The 18,360-nt window shown below is 42.2% G+C and overlaps 1 protein-coding gene and 1 long non-coding RNA gene across 8 annotated transcripts in view; both read right to left on the bottom strand.

The window, feature by feature from the left end:
* Window positions 1-4,165, bottom strand: part of RAPGEF2 (Rap guanine nucleotide exchange factor 2) — a 193,083-nt gene extending 188,918 nt beyond the window's left edge. For 4 of the 7 annotated variants that reach the window (XM_065693501.1, XM_065693493.1, XM_065693508.1 and 1 more), the window contains exon 1: window positions 3,694-4,160. In XM_065693501.1, coding sequence (XP_065549573.1) covers window positions 3,694-3,762 — 69 coding nt within the window. In that variant the 5' untranslated portion in view covers window positions 3,763-4,160. Of the gene's footprint in view, window positions 1-3,693 lie in introns of all 7 variants that reach the window. The other 3 variants (XM_065693582.1, XM_065693572.1, XM_065693517.1) reach the window with 3 other exon arrangements.
* A 6,140-nt stretch (window positions 4,166-10,305) lies between these two features.
* LOC136021476 (uncharacterized) overlaps window positions 10,306-18,360 on the bottom strand; it is a 38,390-nt gene continuing 30,335 nt past the window's right edge. Inside the window, exon 8 of the long non-coding RNA XR_010615786.1 lies at window positions 10,306-10,374. This is a non-coding gene — a long non-coding RNA (uncharacterized LOC136021476). The remainder of the gene's footprint in view (window positions 10,375-18,360) is intronic.

The raw sequence follows: 18,360 nt of genomic DNA, 5'->3' as shown, positions 1-18,360 counted from the left end.
GGAACAAGCTGAAAGTTTATTTGGAAAAAGCATAGGTACATCCTATAATTAAACTATTGTTCCTCTCAAGTGCTTGAGAAGGGAATATCTGCTCAACAGCAGCATCCTGTTTAGATGTGTTCTGACATTAAATGACGCATTAGTATCAAACTAAGGGCTACTGTACATTTCTCCCCTTAAGATGTGGTCCGATGCTGTCGCCTCTCTGCTACTCATTACTACCGAACTGAACTGCCTTGACGCACACCACACCAGCAGTTTCCAGAAGAAAACCTTAGGCACATAACACATATAAAGCATACATTAAAAAAATTTCTTCCTGCAGACGTCACTACGTGGCATGAAAACAGTGAGCCAGTATGCGGAGTTTCTGAGGTAACTAGTTATTCACATACCATGCCATGCAAATGAGTTGTTAGGATAAAGAAAGAGATTATGGCTCAGTTTCTCTTGTTTGAAAACAAAAGCAGCCCTACTTTCTTTTTCCTCTCAGATTAAGCTACACCAGTATAAAACTGCTCGCTTTCTAAAATGGCCTATGACACCAATAAGAATTTGTTTTGAAAAGACTTAAAGCTGTAATAGTTCATATAAAATGATGTTTGGAGAAAAAAAAAATACAATGCTATTAGTCACAGCTTAAGGGCATAAAACCATTTGTAATTTATGAACATATAGAAGTTAGATTCCCCAAAGTAGTTAAATTAACTTCCTAGTTCATGTCTTCAAAGAGAAAATGAATAGTTTAATAAAGCAATTAAAGAGCAGAGCTCTCTTACACAACAGGCATGTTAAAGTACAGGCCATATTCTTCTTTATTTTTGAGCTTCTTTAGTCGGTGCAATGTTGAGCTGTAATTCACAGAACTCAGAAAAACTCTGCAAACCAGCACACACCAAAGAGATACGGAGCTGAAGATATTCCAAGGCAACTGCAGAACATGCTGTTTACCTCCCACCCACCCCCCCCCCCAACACATAAAAAGCAGTCCAGCCCAAAATCACTGAGAGGCTCTTGCACTGCCGAAATTGATGCAAAGCTAAGTTTGCTTTCTTTGACAATGAGCATCAGATCTGGCGCTCCTCAAAGCTGTACATACAAATACCGGCTTGCTGTCATACTGTCACTCCTCATCTTGAGCCTGCAGAGAAGTCATTTTGCCAAATTTGCACCATGACAATCCAGGGTGAATAGTAATGTTAAATGCATATTCACCTCCTTGTGATTTGGGAGAAGCTGAGCCACAATGACTCTGTTAACACAAGTAACCAGCAAATACACTACTAACATACTTCTCTTGTTATCTCCTGTACTGACATGAATATGATAAATATATTTTCTCTTTCCAACTTTAAAGTTGACTCTCTCAACTTTAAAGAGATCTCATGACTTCTCAAAAGCCAGAATTAAGACCCATTTTTATGAGATAGCATAGCAAGGAAAGGAAAATACAAGGAAAGAGACAACAAAAAGTTACTTTAAGGGAAGAAGGATAAACAAAGTCTTTGCGTCTTTCTACATAAACATCTTTTTTAATTTTACTTAATGACTGAAAGCAGATATGCACAAGCATATTTCTTTCAAATTCCATCACTGTTGTAAAGTAAAACTGAATTTCCAGAACAGAGAACCAGCATGTCAGAAAACTCCTGAATGCACACAACCCACCACAAGCCATCCACAAAAACGCCAACCAAGTTCTCTGCTGCAAGCTCTGCTCTCCTAGCAGCAACAGGAGGGCACGCCTGACCGCTGGTTTCAAGTATTTCCAGTGCTAACGACACGTTATGTTTCCCACAAATCTGGTCTTATTTGCAAATTATTTTGGCCACTCTCTGCTTCGTGGATTTAAGGGTGGGTTTCTTTTCCTGTGGCGATTGCCACAGCAGGCTTCCAGTCTGCTGATTCGGAAGTTTTACAGCATTAACGCAGCTCCTAGTGTTCCTGATTTAGCTCTCTGCTCCATGCCCTTCACACCGGCTTTATCCCTGCATTCGGGCCAGTTTCTTCACTGCGTCATTTCTTTCTTTCTGCCCCCTTTCTCATTTGGTTATCCCCGCTAAAGAGCAGGGCCGACTGGCAAAGACAGGAGAAACTTTTAGCAGTTCACATGGCACAGACCACGTCACGGGGCAATTATCATCCCCTAAGCCCAGCCTGGTGGCCCCACTACCTGACCAACTGGTTCCTGAGCATCTGCCAGTGTCACTCCTCCCAAACCCCCAGCCATCCTTTGATAACCATCTCCCGAGGCCGGACACTGCTGGCAGGCTCCCCTGGTTGGAATTTACTGCTCTACCAAAGCAAGGCACCTAGCTACAAGTTTGCAGAGACTGTGCTTCCCAGGAGAGAACACTTGGCCTCCTTCAGCTTTCACAACACACAAAAGGGCTGGGTCCAGCACTGAAGGCAAACAGACATTTGGAAAGGGTCAAACAAGGACAGAGAAACAACTTTAGCACCACGAAAACACATTCCAGAAGCAGCTTTTGCCTTTTTTTTTTCTTTTTAATTTAAAAAATAAAAATAGAAAAGAGGCAAGAAATGTAAAAAAGACACACTAAATACAATGCCTACGCAGTCAGTATAGTTTTCCATGGGAGTTTTTATTGTCTCACGCATATTCCATGAGCATGAGGATAAAAATAACATTACCACAATGACGTATCCATAGTAGAAAGAATGACTTATGGGTGCCGACCGAAAGTCAAGGTTTCCTCTTTGCCCCCAATTTAAAAATGCCACCAGCCAATCAGCCGCCTGCCAAAATAATCAGTAATGCCATCTCTTCCCCAAAACCAGAACAGAGCCACTGCTCAGAGGGCAGGCCAAGCCTTTAGAAAATAGGACAGATGGCATTACAACTCCAAGCAAAGTAACTCCTTGTATCATTAGCTATTGAACCGCGGCTTGATGCGGGGATCAGGGTAAAGCTTATTAGTCTTTAGACAGTTGGCAGTAGCAGCCACTGCAGCAACCATCCGGGAGCAGAAGGAACTCATTCAGTTTAGTTGTTTTTCAGGTCATGTTAAGTCAAAACGTTTCTGTACACACTCCAGTCCCCAATTTAACCTTTCTTAGTCCCTCAAAGCGCGATTACACTTACAAACTGCTTCGACTCACGCACTCCTCCGACAAAGGGGGCTCCAGGAGCCCAGCGCAGGTATCTAAAAAATCCCTGCCTGGTGCCATTGTGTAAGGATTTCACCCTACTTTGAAGAGCAAGGACTTGCCAAGAATACCACTGACCTCAGCCCCAACATTATGAAACAGCGCTGCCAGCTCCAGCTAGCTATGTAAAAGTAAGGACTGAATTCAAACCCAGAGCCGCAGCGTTCTGCGAGGTAATAACAAAACAAAACAACAGCAACAAAAAAACACCCCAAAAAACACAGTCTGGGCACGTTTTCCCTTTTACCGGAACAAACCTTAAAAAATCAACTCGGCTGGCGTTTCCCTCTCTCCCTTCCCCCCCCCAGAAAAATTTGGGAGCTGAAGGAAAGTTGTTGGCGTTACTGCCTTCCTCCCCTAAGCGGGAGCTTGCCACCCGGGAATTCAGCGCTGGGGGCTCGGCGGTGAAAGCCGCGACGGGGCCGCTCTGCTCCCCGGGGCCACGGGGCTCCTGGGCTTAAACACACACGCACCCCCCTTGGCGAGAGGGTGCCGCGGGGTCCGGGGGAAGGGTCCGCCTACCTGGGGGCTCCTCTCCGCCGGGTTCTTCATCACCGCCTGGCGGAAGCTGTTATCCACGTAGGACGCCATCGCGCCCCTCCTGCCTCCCGCAGCCTGCCCGGGCTCCGCCGCCGCCGCCGCCGCCCGGGGAGGTGATAGGGGAGGGCCGGCCGCGGCCTGGCGCTGCGGGCTGCGCGGCCGGAGCGCTGGGCGAAGGGGCGGCGCGGAAGCTCCGCGGGCTCAGCAGCGCCGCCGCCTGGACTAAGAGGCGGCGGCCGAGCCCCGCCGGTAGCAGCGGCGGAGGCGACAACAGCTCGGCGCTCCCTCTGTGACCGGCTCTACGCGCCCCGCCGGCCCGCTCCGCCGCATCCCCCCGGGCACCGTCGCTGCCTCTCGCCGCTTCCTCCTTCTCCTTCTCCTCCTCCTCCCATCCGGGCTGATGGGGGGCTCCGCGCCCGCCTCGACAACGGGGAAGTTGCTGGCTCGGGGAGGCGGAGCGGCGACGGGGCGGGGCTGGACGGGGGGGGCGGGTCGCTGGGGGACGCGGCCGGCGGGGGTCCCCCCGCCGGCCGCGTCCCCCAGCGACCCGCCCCCCCCCCCAGACAGCGATGCCTCAGCATCCTCCCCCCGAAAACCGAAGCCATCCCTGTCTTTTTTAAGCCCAAAATAAAGCAGACTGACCTGCTGTCGCCGTCGCCCCGAGGGACGCGCATCAGCACAGCTCCGGCGATGCATCCTGTGGGTATTGGTGAAGACGTGGTAAAAAAACCCCATACAATAAAGACTTGATCGGATGGATCTAGTGCTCTGGGGAGGCCACCTGTTGTCCTCAAAAGTAATCACCACCAGCCGGCTGTCCCCTCCCTCATTGCTATATGGGATGAAAATGAGGAAAGGAAGAGTGTGAAATCCTTAATTCAACGCTTTTCTGGGGAGTGTAGAATGGACTAGAATAGAATAGAATCTAGTAAACTAGGTTGGAAAAGACCTTTAAGATCATCAAATCCAACCATTACTCCAGCACTGCCAAGTCCACCACTAAACCATGTCACTAAGTGCAGCGTCTACACGGTTTGTGGACACTTCCAGGGATGGTGATTCCACTGCTTCCCTGAGCAGCCTGTTCCAATGCCTGATCACCCTTTTGATGAAGAAATGTTTCCTAATATCCAATCTAAACCTCTGCTGGCACAGCTTGAGGCTGTTTCCTCTTGTCCCATCTCTTGTTACCTGGGAGAAGAGACTGACACTCACCTCACTATAACCTCCTTTCAGGTAGTTGTAGGGAGCAAAAAGGTCCCCTCTAAGCATTCTTCTCACGTGAACTGAAGTTTGTAAAGGATAAAGGTCTTGCAACATGGCTGATTTTCTTTGTTTACCACCACACTGAGCGTGTCTCAACAGCAGCTTGACAAATAAGCGTTATGGAAGTATTATTAAATGTGTCATTAACAGCCGTGTAACACTACTAATGTATTTGCTTTTGCAAGCAATGTGTACCCTTTTCTGATACAGATCACACAATGTAAATAATGTCAAATGTAAGAAATCTGTTTGATTTCCGGTCACTAGCAGGGGTTTACACATTTTAATCACAATTAAGGTAGTGTAATTTTTGATTTGTGTATTTCATTTGTGAAAAGTCACGGGGATAACCTTTTTTCCCCCCTCACAAAACGCACACTGCTGGTCTCAGGAGACAAAATCTTATGTTTTTAGAAGCACATGGCTCTCAGGCTGTGCTGTCAGACAGTAATCTACTAAACCTACTGAATTTGTAGATATGGCTCATTAACAAAGACAACTCACTGGGCTAATCCCACTCATATGTGTCAGCAAAATGTTTTTGCAGCTAATACCTATAATTCTGGGCAGACCATGGGAAAAGACTAGGGAGGGCTCCGCATCCTGGCTATATCTTGCTTGTTGGTGCTTAGTAGTAGTCCTTATGAGGGACTTTATTTTTTAACTAACAGATTGAAAATGTACTGTCCTTTGCCCTAAAAAATAACAGTGTTAAATACACCTCGCATTCATCATCCAGAGAGTATAATTTCTTTCAAATTAATCAGGCTTGCAGCTATAGGGAAGTGCCAGCTTTTCTAAAGCTCAGCTTACCAACACAGAGTGCTAAAATTCCCTGATTTTTGTGGGGCATATGTTATAGGGCAGTGCCGCAGGAATGCAAGGAATGCTCTCCTGGGCTCCACTCCTCAATCACTTCAGGGCACCCATTCCCTCCTGCTGCAGACTAGCTTGCCTGACATCTTCATATCTCTACATCAAAACAGAGCTACCCACTCTATTTTAATATGCAATTATCTTTCATTTCAGAGCTATTAGCTATAACAGCATCAAGTGAAGTGTTTCTCTCCAATTAATTTTTTATTGTGCTAGCTGGTAACACAATACCTGCGATTCACAGCGATGGTTCACTTCAGCCAATGGGATTTCGGGGGGCTCCAGTTGTATGCTGAGCAGTGTAACAAATCTTGATGGTTATAGACATGTGTCAAAGGCCTATCGCACGCTATGTTAATTGTTAGAAATGGGAGTGAATGAAAGCTAGAGAACTCTGTACAAATACACTCGGCAATTTCTTAGTAATATTTAAGGATATGCCACATCAAAACCTTTTTAGTATCATAACTGTATAATGTAGATGCTTCTGATTGTTTATATTCTCCATGGCGGATACAAGTCTGTCCTTTATGCTGTTTATTTCTAGCTGAAATTAGAATAGTTCTTACATCTGAACAGAAACACAAAAAAAAAACCCAGCAAATAATCATTGACATACAGAGTAAAGACAATAATTATTACAGAACACATGAAATTAGCTCTGGAAACCTCTATTTTTCATGAAAATAGTAAACAAAATAAAATTTACGGATTTTGCAACTTTCATATTCTCTTAGTCTAGCTGAGCTTCCCATTTCCTAGCTTCAATAGTAAATCAGTATGCTTTAGAATACACACATACACCAGGACCTGCCATTCATTTTACATTTGCTTTTCGGTTATTCCTCAGCCTACATTATCCAGCCTGATTTACAATGCATATTTGGAGGGGGTTATTTGCACTGGTCATCATATTGTTACATTAATGGGTTTCCTACCCCATATTATACTAGGAAACAAAGGGTTAAGCATATACATTACATGCAGTACATAGAATATTGATATTTAGGCAATATGGAAAGGCTGCAACTCAGAATATGACAGCTCAGCATAATACGTTTTCAGATAGCTGTAACTAAACACCATGTTAAAGTATTTTAGAAAAGTATTTTGCCTTAGAAATGCGGTTTCTGGCTTCCTGAATATCTCCACTTCTTTTAAGAGATAAATTGAAGTGGTCAGGTCAAACAGCTGCTAAAATGCCAAGGAAACAAATTCAGCATTTCTGGAAGCTCTTTGTTCAGTCGCTAACCCTCATTTTTAGAAGGATACTCACACTTTGAAAGTCTTGCACTTGACTTAACCACATGGCTTTTAATTCATGACAACAGTTATCAGTCACTCAGAATTAAACACTTGGTTTGCTCAGGAGAAGCCAGTCTGCCCTGGTGGGGAAACAGAACATTGCCTCTTTGGGGAGTTTAGTAAATTAGATAGAGTCAGTATGGATATAAACCCATGGATGTCCTTTTATCCCCTTTCTTTGGATAAATACTTGTTCTTATCTGTCTTCTGGAGACAGCATGGCAGTTGAAGCAGATCGAAGCAGCTGAGCTCCAGCCCTCAAAACTGCCCATCTGCTTCCCAGCTCTCTCCCAGCACCCTCTCAGCAACCAAGTTACTTTCATAACCACTTCTGGTGGTGGACAGTATCTGGCCTGGGAAACCACTCCAGAGCTGACCTTGAGAGCAGTAGCTATTACCACTGGGCTGGGCAGAAGCCAATCTTCATGAATTTTAAGTCAAAGATGAATGATTTCAGGTACAAGTAAGGCCACTAGCAAGGGGTGACTATCTCCTTCGAACAAGCTTAGCCTCTATGCTCTTTATCTTTTGCAATGACAACGTTTCCAGGAATGCTGCCTCTCACCTTCTGGGATTTATACACGGACGGGATTATTACCATTTGTAGCTCCAGCTTTTATCATCTTTTACAACATGATGAAGGGCATGTGGGGTTGTCTGTTTGCTTTGTTAGATTTTTTTTACACAATATCCTCTAGTTATGTGGCAATTTGTCAATTAGCAATCACTAATGTACAGGCACACTATATAACTACCATTGTGTCCCTGAACCAGAGGGTAGGATAGAAAGATGTCAGTGCCTTAACAAAGTCCATGCTAAAATAACCCTTGAATATAGAAACCTTTACTATAGGTTTATGGTCCTTTTGTACTTGTAAGGCAATACAACATTCAGAAGGTTATAAAAGAGAACTTAGCCTGTGCCATAAAGCAAATTTGTGGGGCTTTTTCTCTTTTTTTTTCTTACAGAGAACCAGGAATAATTTGTGACTACTATAATGCATTTCATACATTTGTTCAGAATTTGCCACTATTTGCATAGCCACATTTGGGAATATTTATCATTTAACTCCTGCTGTAGCTGCAAATGTATGCAAACCAGCTTTAGCTAGTTGGTTTAATACTAACAGTGGCAGCTTAGGGACCAGAATAAGCTAACTGTCCAAGTATTCACATGGTCTTTGAAGAGAAAGTCACAGCCCACACAGTATTCCCTTCACCTGCACTGATAAAGGTGCCCAGACAAAAGGAAAGGTGGCCAAAATATGTATTGCTTCAGCAATCATCCACTCCAGATTCTCCTTCTGTGGAAAGAGGCACAAAGATATTGACCAGACTTCTTAGGTATTCTGAGACATAAAAAAGCACTGTAAAGTGCACTTACACATGACACTAACAAACAGCATTTTGAGTTGTTTAAAAAGAAAATTAATCACAGACATAGAAACAGTCAAATAGCATCTTCTGTCATTATCAGGACAGCTCACAGCAATAAGTCAGTGCTTCCATGCTGGTGCACTCTACAGCAGGCTGCCAACAAGGAGAGGTCCCCACTACACAGTGCAAAAGTATTAGACAGACTAAAAACAAGGTCTTTTTTAGATAGACAACACTTTCTGAATGATAAATAGGTTCAAACATGCATGCCACTCCTTTCCGAATAATCATGCATAATCTAATACAGGTAAAATATACATAGGAAAGACTTCAACTGCCCAAAGTATATCATGACACAGTTTTGTGAACTATATATTCACTGTCACATATATTTCTAACATTCTATTTCAGAAAATATCATCCTAAATAAGGAAAAAAAAAAAATCATTCTTATTATCTGCCTTTGAAGTTTTCATTATGGAACAGATTAAAGTCCAAGTTTATATTTTGATGGTTTGCTTTTAAACCAATATATTTCCTAAAAGAAAATGCAAGCTTCTACTAAAATAACTGTAATTGACTTGTTTAAAATAATCTTTTGATTATTTTAATATAAAGTGATTGTGCCGAAGTATGAAAAGGGGCAATTGTCTAAAAGTCAGGCAGACAGAATTATTATTTATTCAAAGCTGACCAAATCTTTAAAAGAATTAAACTCATACGTAGTAATGATAAATAGCCAGATAATTATTAATATCCAGCATTAGTGCTTTTCATAAAACACTAGAAGATGATGAAGTTATCTAATAGATCATGCAGAATGATAAATAAAACATGTAAAGCTCTGCAAGGAAAATAAAACACATAGGATGTAGGAATTTTATTCCAGCACAAAGATATGAAATATTTATAAGAGAAAAGACTGTTGTTAACATTGTTATTAAGACCTTTCATTCCAAATGTGCCAAATTTTCAGTATTAGGATTCTATAGTGTTTGACTAATTTTCACTGCCTACCATCAGAAGATCTTTTTTCTTTTTTTTTATTAAAGTGAGCTTTATTATATAGGATTGAAGTGTTTGGCTTCAGTCTGTCCTAACTGTTTCAAAAAATATGACTATATTTATAACTTTTGGCATTACCGCAGGCCATTATTCTACAAATTAAGTTTACAGCTGGTAGCATTTTTCTGTAATGAATTATTGATTAATTATTCCAGATATTGCCTGTCCTGGCTCAGCCACGAGGCACTGCTTGCTGCACTGCTAAGTCAGCTCGTGCTAGAACTGTTCCTTGGACTGAGTCCCCGAATGCCACATTCCCGTCAGCTTCCACCTCTTTAGTCTTGTCACCATCTTCTGCAGAAACCCTCCATGCTCTTTCCCAGTTGCTTTAACACGCTATATACTGCATCACAGGTATGTTCCAACATGATACTACTGGTGCTTATTAGAAGAGCATTTGCATTTACATTGCTTCCTAACAACCTTTATAAATTATTCCCTTGCTTTGAAATTAATAGTCATTGTGTATAATGTTTATGTAGTTCAGCCTTCTTCATCCTTCAGTCACCGTTTAGATCTGTTCAAAGCATATGGGGATGTGTGGGTGTGAACTGAAGTGAATGTTTCTGTGCTGTGCACACATATCCTGGCAAAGCATATTCACACCTATATCATAATGTGACAACTACTAGGTACCAATTTAAACGGCTAGAATCAACCTTAAGCTCAGAAAATGCTAGAAAAGTTAGTATTTTTATTACTTACAAATCAGTGATACCACACTCCATCAGTTTATGTTCGATTCATTTTCCAAGAAAAAAAAATGACCAGCATCTGGAATAAAACAGCATTAAAATCTGATTTTACCTTATCCCAAGAAAGCATATTCTAGATCAACACTGAAGTAAGCTACCAGTAAGCTTATCATAGAATTAGCCGTGTTAGTTCTGGACAATTTAATGACAATATGCTTAACCTTGTGTGTGCAGAACTGCTCACTGCAACCCTAGCCCAAGAATACTCCTATTAGAAAGATCACAGAAAACATATATATAGTTTGTGTTCAAAACATTGTTATGACCAAGCTTGTTTCACACAGGCTCTACAATCAACAGTAACGTCAGCAGTGAAAATTAAGACTTCTATTCCTTTCTATTTGTAAAGAAAAAACTACAAAGAGATCTCTGTTTCCACTAGGACCTTCAGCTTCTGTACAAATACACAATGATAAATTCAAGCATTAAACTAAGTTGAAGCAAGAAATCCTTGACTAATCCAAAAACAGACGCATGAAGGAACAGACAAAAATAAGCAGTACTGCACAGCTAGGAAGTCACTAACTGTGTGGTAGAAGTTTCGACAATGTATTCCTTGTGTTACCTCTATTTAAGACAGACAGTAACAAATTATCCTTTTCCCTCATTATTTTTGTGTTAATTTTGCTACTCATTTCGTTTATGAAGCAGATACTTACAGTACTTTTTAACAATTCAGCAGCTAGCTGTGATAAACACTATTTCCCTAGCTTGTAACAACTGATTTCTGCTGAGAGCATCCACCACTGCCTTGTTGTACCACTGCTGGAAAAACACAGAAACCTGCTGTCTGGCTGACTTTTCCAGAACAAATTAAGCAAAAAAAAATATTAGAAATGAACTCTCTCATTGTTGCTGTGCTTAGCAGAGCAACTACCACAGGGAAGTTGCCAGTGAAGATCTGTAGCCAACCAAGTGTATTTGCAAATGTGTTTTCTAAGTCAGGAAGAGAAACTGAAAGGTAAGAAGCAATTATACAGATTGTACAGAATTGTACAGAATGAGATTAGTGTTTTGTGGGAAAACAAGTGACTCTTCGGAAAATTTACATTTTTGAAACGCAGGAACTCTACAGCATCTTGTCAGGGGGAAGCTCTTGGTAGAAATTTCCCTTTTTTGTGCTATTAGCAACTTAAAAGACTGCAGCCTTATGCTGGCATCTGACCGGCATGATGAGAGCCCAGTACACTGCCACAATAAGCACACTCCTGTTATCCATATTTAATTTTCATTTCTCTTCTTTCAGCTCAAGCTAGCTGGAATGGAGACAGCTTAGTGTGTTTAGTGCTTGGAATAAGGAAGTCTTGAAATACTTCAGAAGCACCCTCCTGCAAATAAACTGGAGGGTGGGGATTGGCACCCACATATGCTTGTTCATGTGCAAATAGGATCCACGTGAGGAAGCAGATTCTTCAGCAGGAGAAGAGCTAGGGTGGATCATTTCTCCTGCTTCGGTATATCCTCAAGTTATAGCCCAGGTCCTCAGCTGATTAATAATCATGTTTTTCATCGAGATCAACAAAATCCTTCCAGTTTAAAATAGCTAAGAACCTGCTGCTTGTCTCTGATCCCTGTCAGGGTTGCAGGGAGCTCTTGCAGTGCTATGGCAGAAGATGGATATGCACCTTTTGGTCTCTAGCTGAAAACCTGATGCACTGCTCTAAACCCCCAGATAAAGAGACCTCGCTAACATATGCTCAGCCGTGCCTCTGGGAAAGGGGTGCATGACAATTAACAAAATTATCTTGCCCCTGTTTGCCCAATGGCGACATCTGTGTCTTGTTAGGAACACACCAGCTTTTTCCTCTCAGGTGGAAGTGAGCTGTACAACTTCATTCCATTGATGTGAACAGCTAACAATTTTGCCTCGAGCCTTCGCATTACCATTGCGTTCAGGTATGAAGTTAGATTCCTTTTGTGTGGAAGGGAGTAGTTGGAAGTAGAAGAGAAAAATTCATCTTTAATTAATTTGTCTTGTTCCCTTGTGTTCCAAAAATAATGCCAATGCTCCAGAAGTTAAGTTTTTGCATGGACATTTTGATATATTCAGATAGACTTTCTGAAGTTTTATTTGAAGTATCTGTAATTCTTACCCGCACTCATCACTAACACTCTTTCAGTAAGGGTCCCGCTCACCATATATGTAAATCTCTGAGCCAGATAGTGGGTTGATACTCCTGGGCAATGTAAATACAATCGCTTAATACCACGCATCAACACACCTTCAAAGTGCAAAGAGGGGCCTTTCCTGCAAAAAAAAAAAATCACTTTTTTTTTTTTGAAGCCAGCAATACCAGTGCAGATATTCAGTTGATTTGAACTTGGAGACCAACACTGAAGTGAGGGGAAGTATTTTCCTACTGTGGCTAGATCTTAAAAGATCTGTACATGTGGGAGTCAAGTTGTACTTGACAGGAGGTTCAAACCCAACGGTTCCAAGGGTAGTTTTGTGGGAAATAAAAACAGGATTTGTAGGTGGATGGAGATGTGATGGCATTTGGAAAAAACTGGTAAACAGGTGGCATGAACCCATTCTACAGTGCTTGAAAATCTTTGGTTTCTAAATTCTTAAACCAGAAAAGAACTCACATTTCCCTTTTCTCCGGAGTAATTTGTGGTGCCAGATACCTTTTATAGAGCAGGAAAATGTAGCTAAGATGCAAGTAGAATTAATCTGGAAAAAAGAAAGGATCTGATTTTGGGGGTTAAGGAAGCACGACTAGTTTATACCAGTCCACTCCTTCACCCTCTTCTGTGCAGCATGAGCATGCAGTCCTCTCTGCCACACCTGAAAGTTCAGTAACTAATTCTCAACATTTTTCCTGAGAAGCTGCAGAGTCCTTTTTTCACCTGGACATAACTATGTGATTATTTACTCCCTGGAGGAGAAAAAAAAAAAGAGGAAATAGGGAAGATGGAGCAGAACTAAAATAAACACTTGCTTTAGCCTATCTAGCTTTTACCCTCCTTGTGACTTGAGCAAGACAGGCTATTCCCAACCTATTTATGCAGAAAGCATGAAGTAGGTGTAGGTCTATCAAGCAAATACTTGTGCTTATAGTCTCCTTCCAGCCAGGCCCTGCTCGTTTATTCAGGGCAAGCGTCTCACCATCTTGCATCCTTAGTAACTATCACTTATGGGGCTAAGTTGAATATTGTCTTCCAAACCAATTTCCTCCAGCTACCTTCACAGGCCCTGAGGTTCACCAAGGCTACAAAGACCCTTAATGCCGATTATTAGACACCCTTCAAGGACTTGCCAACCTAGTCAAGAAACCACTTCTCACAGAATGATCTTGGCCCTAGCCAGATTATGCATGCTGGTCACCACTTGAAACTTTCATTGGCTTGTCTGTGCAAGGTAAAGCATGCCAGAATAGTCATGCCAGTAAATGCTCAGTGAGAACACACAAAGATGCCTTTCACAGCTACAGCTTGTCTCAGCCCTCCTCACAAAGATGAGATACAATATTACAAGAACTTTCAATAGAAGAGATTTCATACTGGGACTGCTGCTGTTACTGTGGCTGTTTTAATATTAACCGTACAGTTAAGGCAGAGGGTTAAAAATCTTGCACTGTCCTTTCAAATAAGATGGGCATTTTTCATCACTCCTGAAATAATTTCACCCTGTTTTAAGTATGGTTTGAGGCAAGTGCTCCAAAACTTCCATCAAACTTCCGTCTTTTTTGATAATCCCCATAGGCTCCCGTTCCACTGTATTAATTTTAGCTTAGTGCAGGAGGAAGTTTGGCCTCAAATAAATTTTAGAAACGCTGCATATTCATCTAGTAGCACTTTAACCTGAGATGCATTTTAATTTTTGAAGTCACCGATCACTTCTTTTGTATGGAAAAACATGTTGCCATGGTGAAATCTTATGCGGGTTTTTTTTGTTTTTGTAGACAGGAAAACATCACAAAAGAACATTAGGAAAGTGTAAAGATTTCCTTCCTTTATAATGCTTGCTGTGTGACACATCTTTGAACAAGTCACTAACATGTGTCCCTCCTTGATGCAAAGCACATAACAAAGCGCACGCACCTACCTCTCAGGGGCTGGTGCTTTTAAACCCCTTTTGAGGATGAAAAGCATTATATGAGTATTGAGCACTAATCTCGGGCATGTGGACAAGCCGCGCACATTTGAAATAAAAACCTTTCTAATAACATCCATCTGCATCTTGAATACAAGAAAGAAATTGTAAGACAGCCTGTCAATGATCAAGGCTTTTTCATGCAGCTCACCCTACTGTTTGGCAGCTGGCCAGTTCAGAAAGCCTACAGAGGAAAATGGCTCTGAAGGAAAAAAATGTGCATGTTAAGCAGAGGACAGCCTTTGTGAAGGGTGAGAAAAAACAAGAGAAATGCCCTCCACTGCCAAAGTGCTCTCTGGTACATGGAGGAATGAAGTGAGACGAAAGGGAAGGAAGAAACTGCAGTAGCCAGGAGTCTCCTCACTAAAGATAACTCTAGCCTGTATGCACTATAATGCTGAAACAAAACATGTTTCTACTTCAGGACCAGGCCTGCTTTACATTAAGGATGCTCCTCTGTGGAGAGGCTGGGAGGATTTATGTGAAACTGTGGCACCTAAGCCAATCAAGAATGCGTGCCAACCTTCAAAACTGTATTAATGAGACCACAGAGTCCTTCAAAAAAGTTTGTGGGACAATGCAGTACAACCCAAGCATGCTGAGGAGTGGCTCTTCTTCAGATGGAGCTATGCTGACCTTCTTATTCAACGGGACTTATCTTGCTGTCAAAGGCACTTCAACTGATACTGCTGACATGCACATCACTGGCTCCCTGAGTCCTCTCCTACTATTACAAGCCCCTGTGCAGAATCATCAGCAAAGTCTTTCGCCTGATATATATACACATATATATATCTCCAGTGTCAGAACTAGCCCCCTTACTTCCTCTCACCAGTCATCTACAGATTCATTTCAGTCAAGCTGTGCTCCAGCTGTACAGCATTGCAATGCTGCAGCATACTTACAGAGTTTCAGCCAATAGTCCTCCTTCACTTCCTACAGGCTTTCAGTCTCTCTCTCTCTCCCTACAGTGCCTTATGCACTACCTCGGATACAGAAGGTTTAATTACAGTGAAGTATGCAGGAATTGAACCAATAACAAGAAAATCCTCATCTATCATCTTATATTTAGAGAATTTCATCTGGAAAACTTTCCAGTCCTCCATTACGATGTTTACATGCAAGAGACTTCTCCTGTAATAAATCATGATTTACATTTAGACAGTACATTTTATTCTGAGAGCTTGTCTTTACTGAAAAGTTGATTCCAGTCATGACTCATGTGTAGCCTTTCACTCAAATTCCTGCCATATAGAAAGAGCCTGAATTAAATATTTAAGCAGCTTTTAATTCGCGATACCTTACCGCAGATCAATTTAGCACAACTCATCAACTGCTAACACAATCAATAATTAATATGGCTTCAGGTTATCTACTTCAGAGTTCCGTTAGTCCTCTTAACATCTTCCTGCAGTTCATTCCACAAGCCCAAAGGAGAACAGGCCAGCTCTGCCCTGGCTCAGTGGAGGAAAATTCACAAAGGAGCTCAGTCAACTGAAATAATACTAGTACTACTAATGCTAATAATAGAAGTAAAAACAAAACAAAACACAAACAATCTTAAGGACTCAAAACCCCACACCAAAGCAAAAGACTTTGATTATGCTCTCAGGAGTGTTCAGGATCCAATAGACGAGCCCTGGTGAATTTTCCTGCCATGGTGTATCATGTTACTAATCCCAGCGTTTGATTTCCTTACCTCTCCCTCTCCACAGCAGGGATGGCAGAAGAGCATGTGTCTGTGCCTCAGCTGTTCCAGTCCACAGCCTGGCATCCTAAGCCAAAGTCTTTGCAGCTGAAACTGAGATGCCACACTGTGGACTGAAGCAAACACTGTTCACATAAGTGGGGATATATAGCATCCAGTCACTACAGGGATGGCAACCTGCAGCAGAGAGGCTGGCAAATGGAAAGAGTGGTGTTGGAGGTCTGTATAATGCAAAAGAGAACTTAGTACTAATGTTCAAATGGCTGTTATTTTGGATGCATTTTGCAGTGTAGTTGCCCTAATTTGACCTTGAGAGACGTGATTCAAATGTAGACAAAGCTAACATGAAACAATAACTTGGCTGAGATCTCCAGGGCATTTTTTAACCAAATTCAGACCTGCCATAAGTACCAACAAACATATTCTTTCTTGTAGCAAAAAAACCCTAAAGAAACAAAACCAGAGTGACAGACAAAGCACAATTGTTAGACTCAAACCTTGAGAAGCATGAAAATCACGTGCTAAGAGTGAAGTCTATACTACATCTTACACCTTCACACCACCTACAATGCCATTGCTATCAAATAAATAGCATCATTAATACTGCTACCAATAAACCCCAAACAAACCATAAGTTTTTTGGGTTTTTTTTCCTCAGCCTTTCAGCAAAACTTGGCAGTAAGTTCCTGTGTTCTTGTATTCATAGTTTGCTGCACCCAGCTATCAAAGCTGTTCATTTAGAAACCCCATTTTTAAATAAAATAAGCTACCAGGACTAAGCAGGTAGATAAAAAAACAGAACATGTATTGCAGCTGCAGTGTTGCCTCTCATCTTCATCCATCTCAAAAAGAGCATCAACTGGCAAGACAGCTTGTTTGCAAGGCCTGAGGAAGTCCTGATATCAGTCCACCATGTGGCTGCTTCAAAACTGGGTGTGCTTTCGCAAACCTTTTTAACAACACTACTGCTCTTGTTGCTGCTGAAAATGTCAAAACCACACAATTCGATCTGTAACCCAATGACACTCCAGTCATATTTTCCCATCTTTAATCTTTCTGTAACTGATTAGGCATTTTCTGCACAAAATATAACCATGCCAGTTAGAAGGGTGTTTCATAATTAGACAATGTACCACTAATTGTGGAAGAACTTTGTGTAGTGTAAGGATAGCCAAGAAAAAGAAAGGTCATTCCCTTTCCTGTATGAAAACCAATACATAAGCACATCTAACAAGCACCGCCTATGTAATTGTAACACCTTTTCAGTTACACTGGAAATTCCAAACAGCCACACTTTTCCATGAAGGCAATGGCATAAGGATGAAGCCAGTCTCTGAGCCTGCCTGCGTGAGCTGCCTCCCAGTTGCAAGGTAGCATGGCACACCATTGCAGATAACAACAGCAAGAGACTGTACCCAGGCCATGGAGATGCCTGGCAGAGGCTGGGTGTGTTCCCACACTGGCATGACAGAGCACAAAACAATCTGGCTGAAAGGCTGTTGGGAAAGACAAGGGAGGAGGAGTGAGAAATGGGATTCCAGACTGGGAAGGGGAAGAGAGATGGTGACAAGTCACACTGGGAGGAGCAGCTGGCAGGTCAAGAGGAGGAGCCAGGAGCAAAATGTTGTTGAACAAGTAACCCTTGGTGATTCAGAGCCAGTGTCCACCAGCTCAGTTCTTACTCAGAAGATCAGCATGCACCAGCGAGCATGCACAGGCAAGCATCGCCAATCAAACACTCAGATACTGCCTTTTGGGGATGGTTGGGAAAAAGAAAACTATTAAAGTGACAATAGAAAAAGCCTCAGTACACAAATCAGAGCTGCCACATGTGTTTAACCAGAGCGTTAATGAACACTGCGCCACCCTTGATTATTCATTAATTAGAAGTTTCTTTCAGATGTGGTTGGAAATGTACAGAAACCTCTTGCTGAGCATTTTGAATATTGTGTGTATTCCTGAAGCACTGAGGATTTGTATTGCACCATACCGGTCCCCTAGGATTCGCACACGTAGAAACGGCTTGTGCCCTAAGGTGTTTACAAGTGAAAGAAAAAGCAGGAGACAGCAGATGGAACCAGCAGCTGGAGGATCCGCAGAAATCAAGACAGCTCCGACAGGCACGCCAGCCAGACTTTTGTCTGGGGCTCTCTTATTCTGTATCTTTTGCCAGCACCGAAAATACCCACAAAATCTCTACA

Source organism: Lathamus discolor, chromosome 1, assembly GCF_037157495.1.
Source record: "Lathamus discolor isolate bLatDis1 chromosome 1, bLatDis1.hap1, whole genome shotgun sequence".
Lineage (NCBI taxonomy): Eukaryota > Metazoa > Chordata > Aves > Psittaciformes > Psittacidae > Lathamus > Lathamus discolor.
The sequence above is the reverse complement of the archived record's forward strand: the minus strand, read 5'-3'. Positions and strand labels throughout refer to the sequence as shown.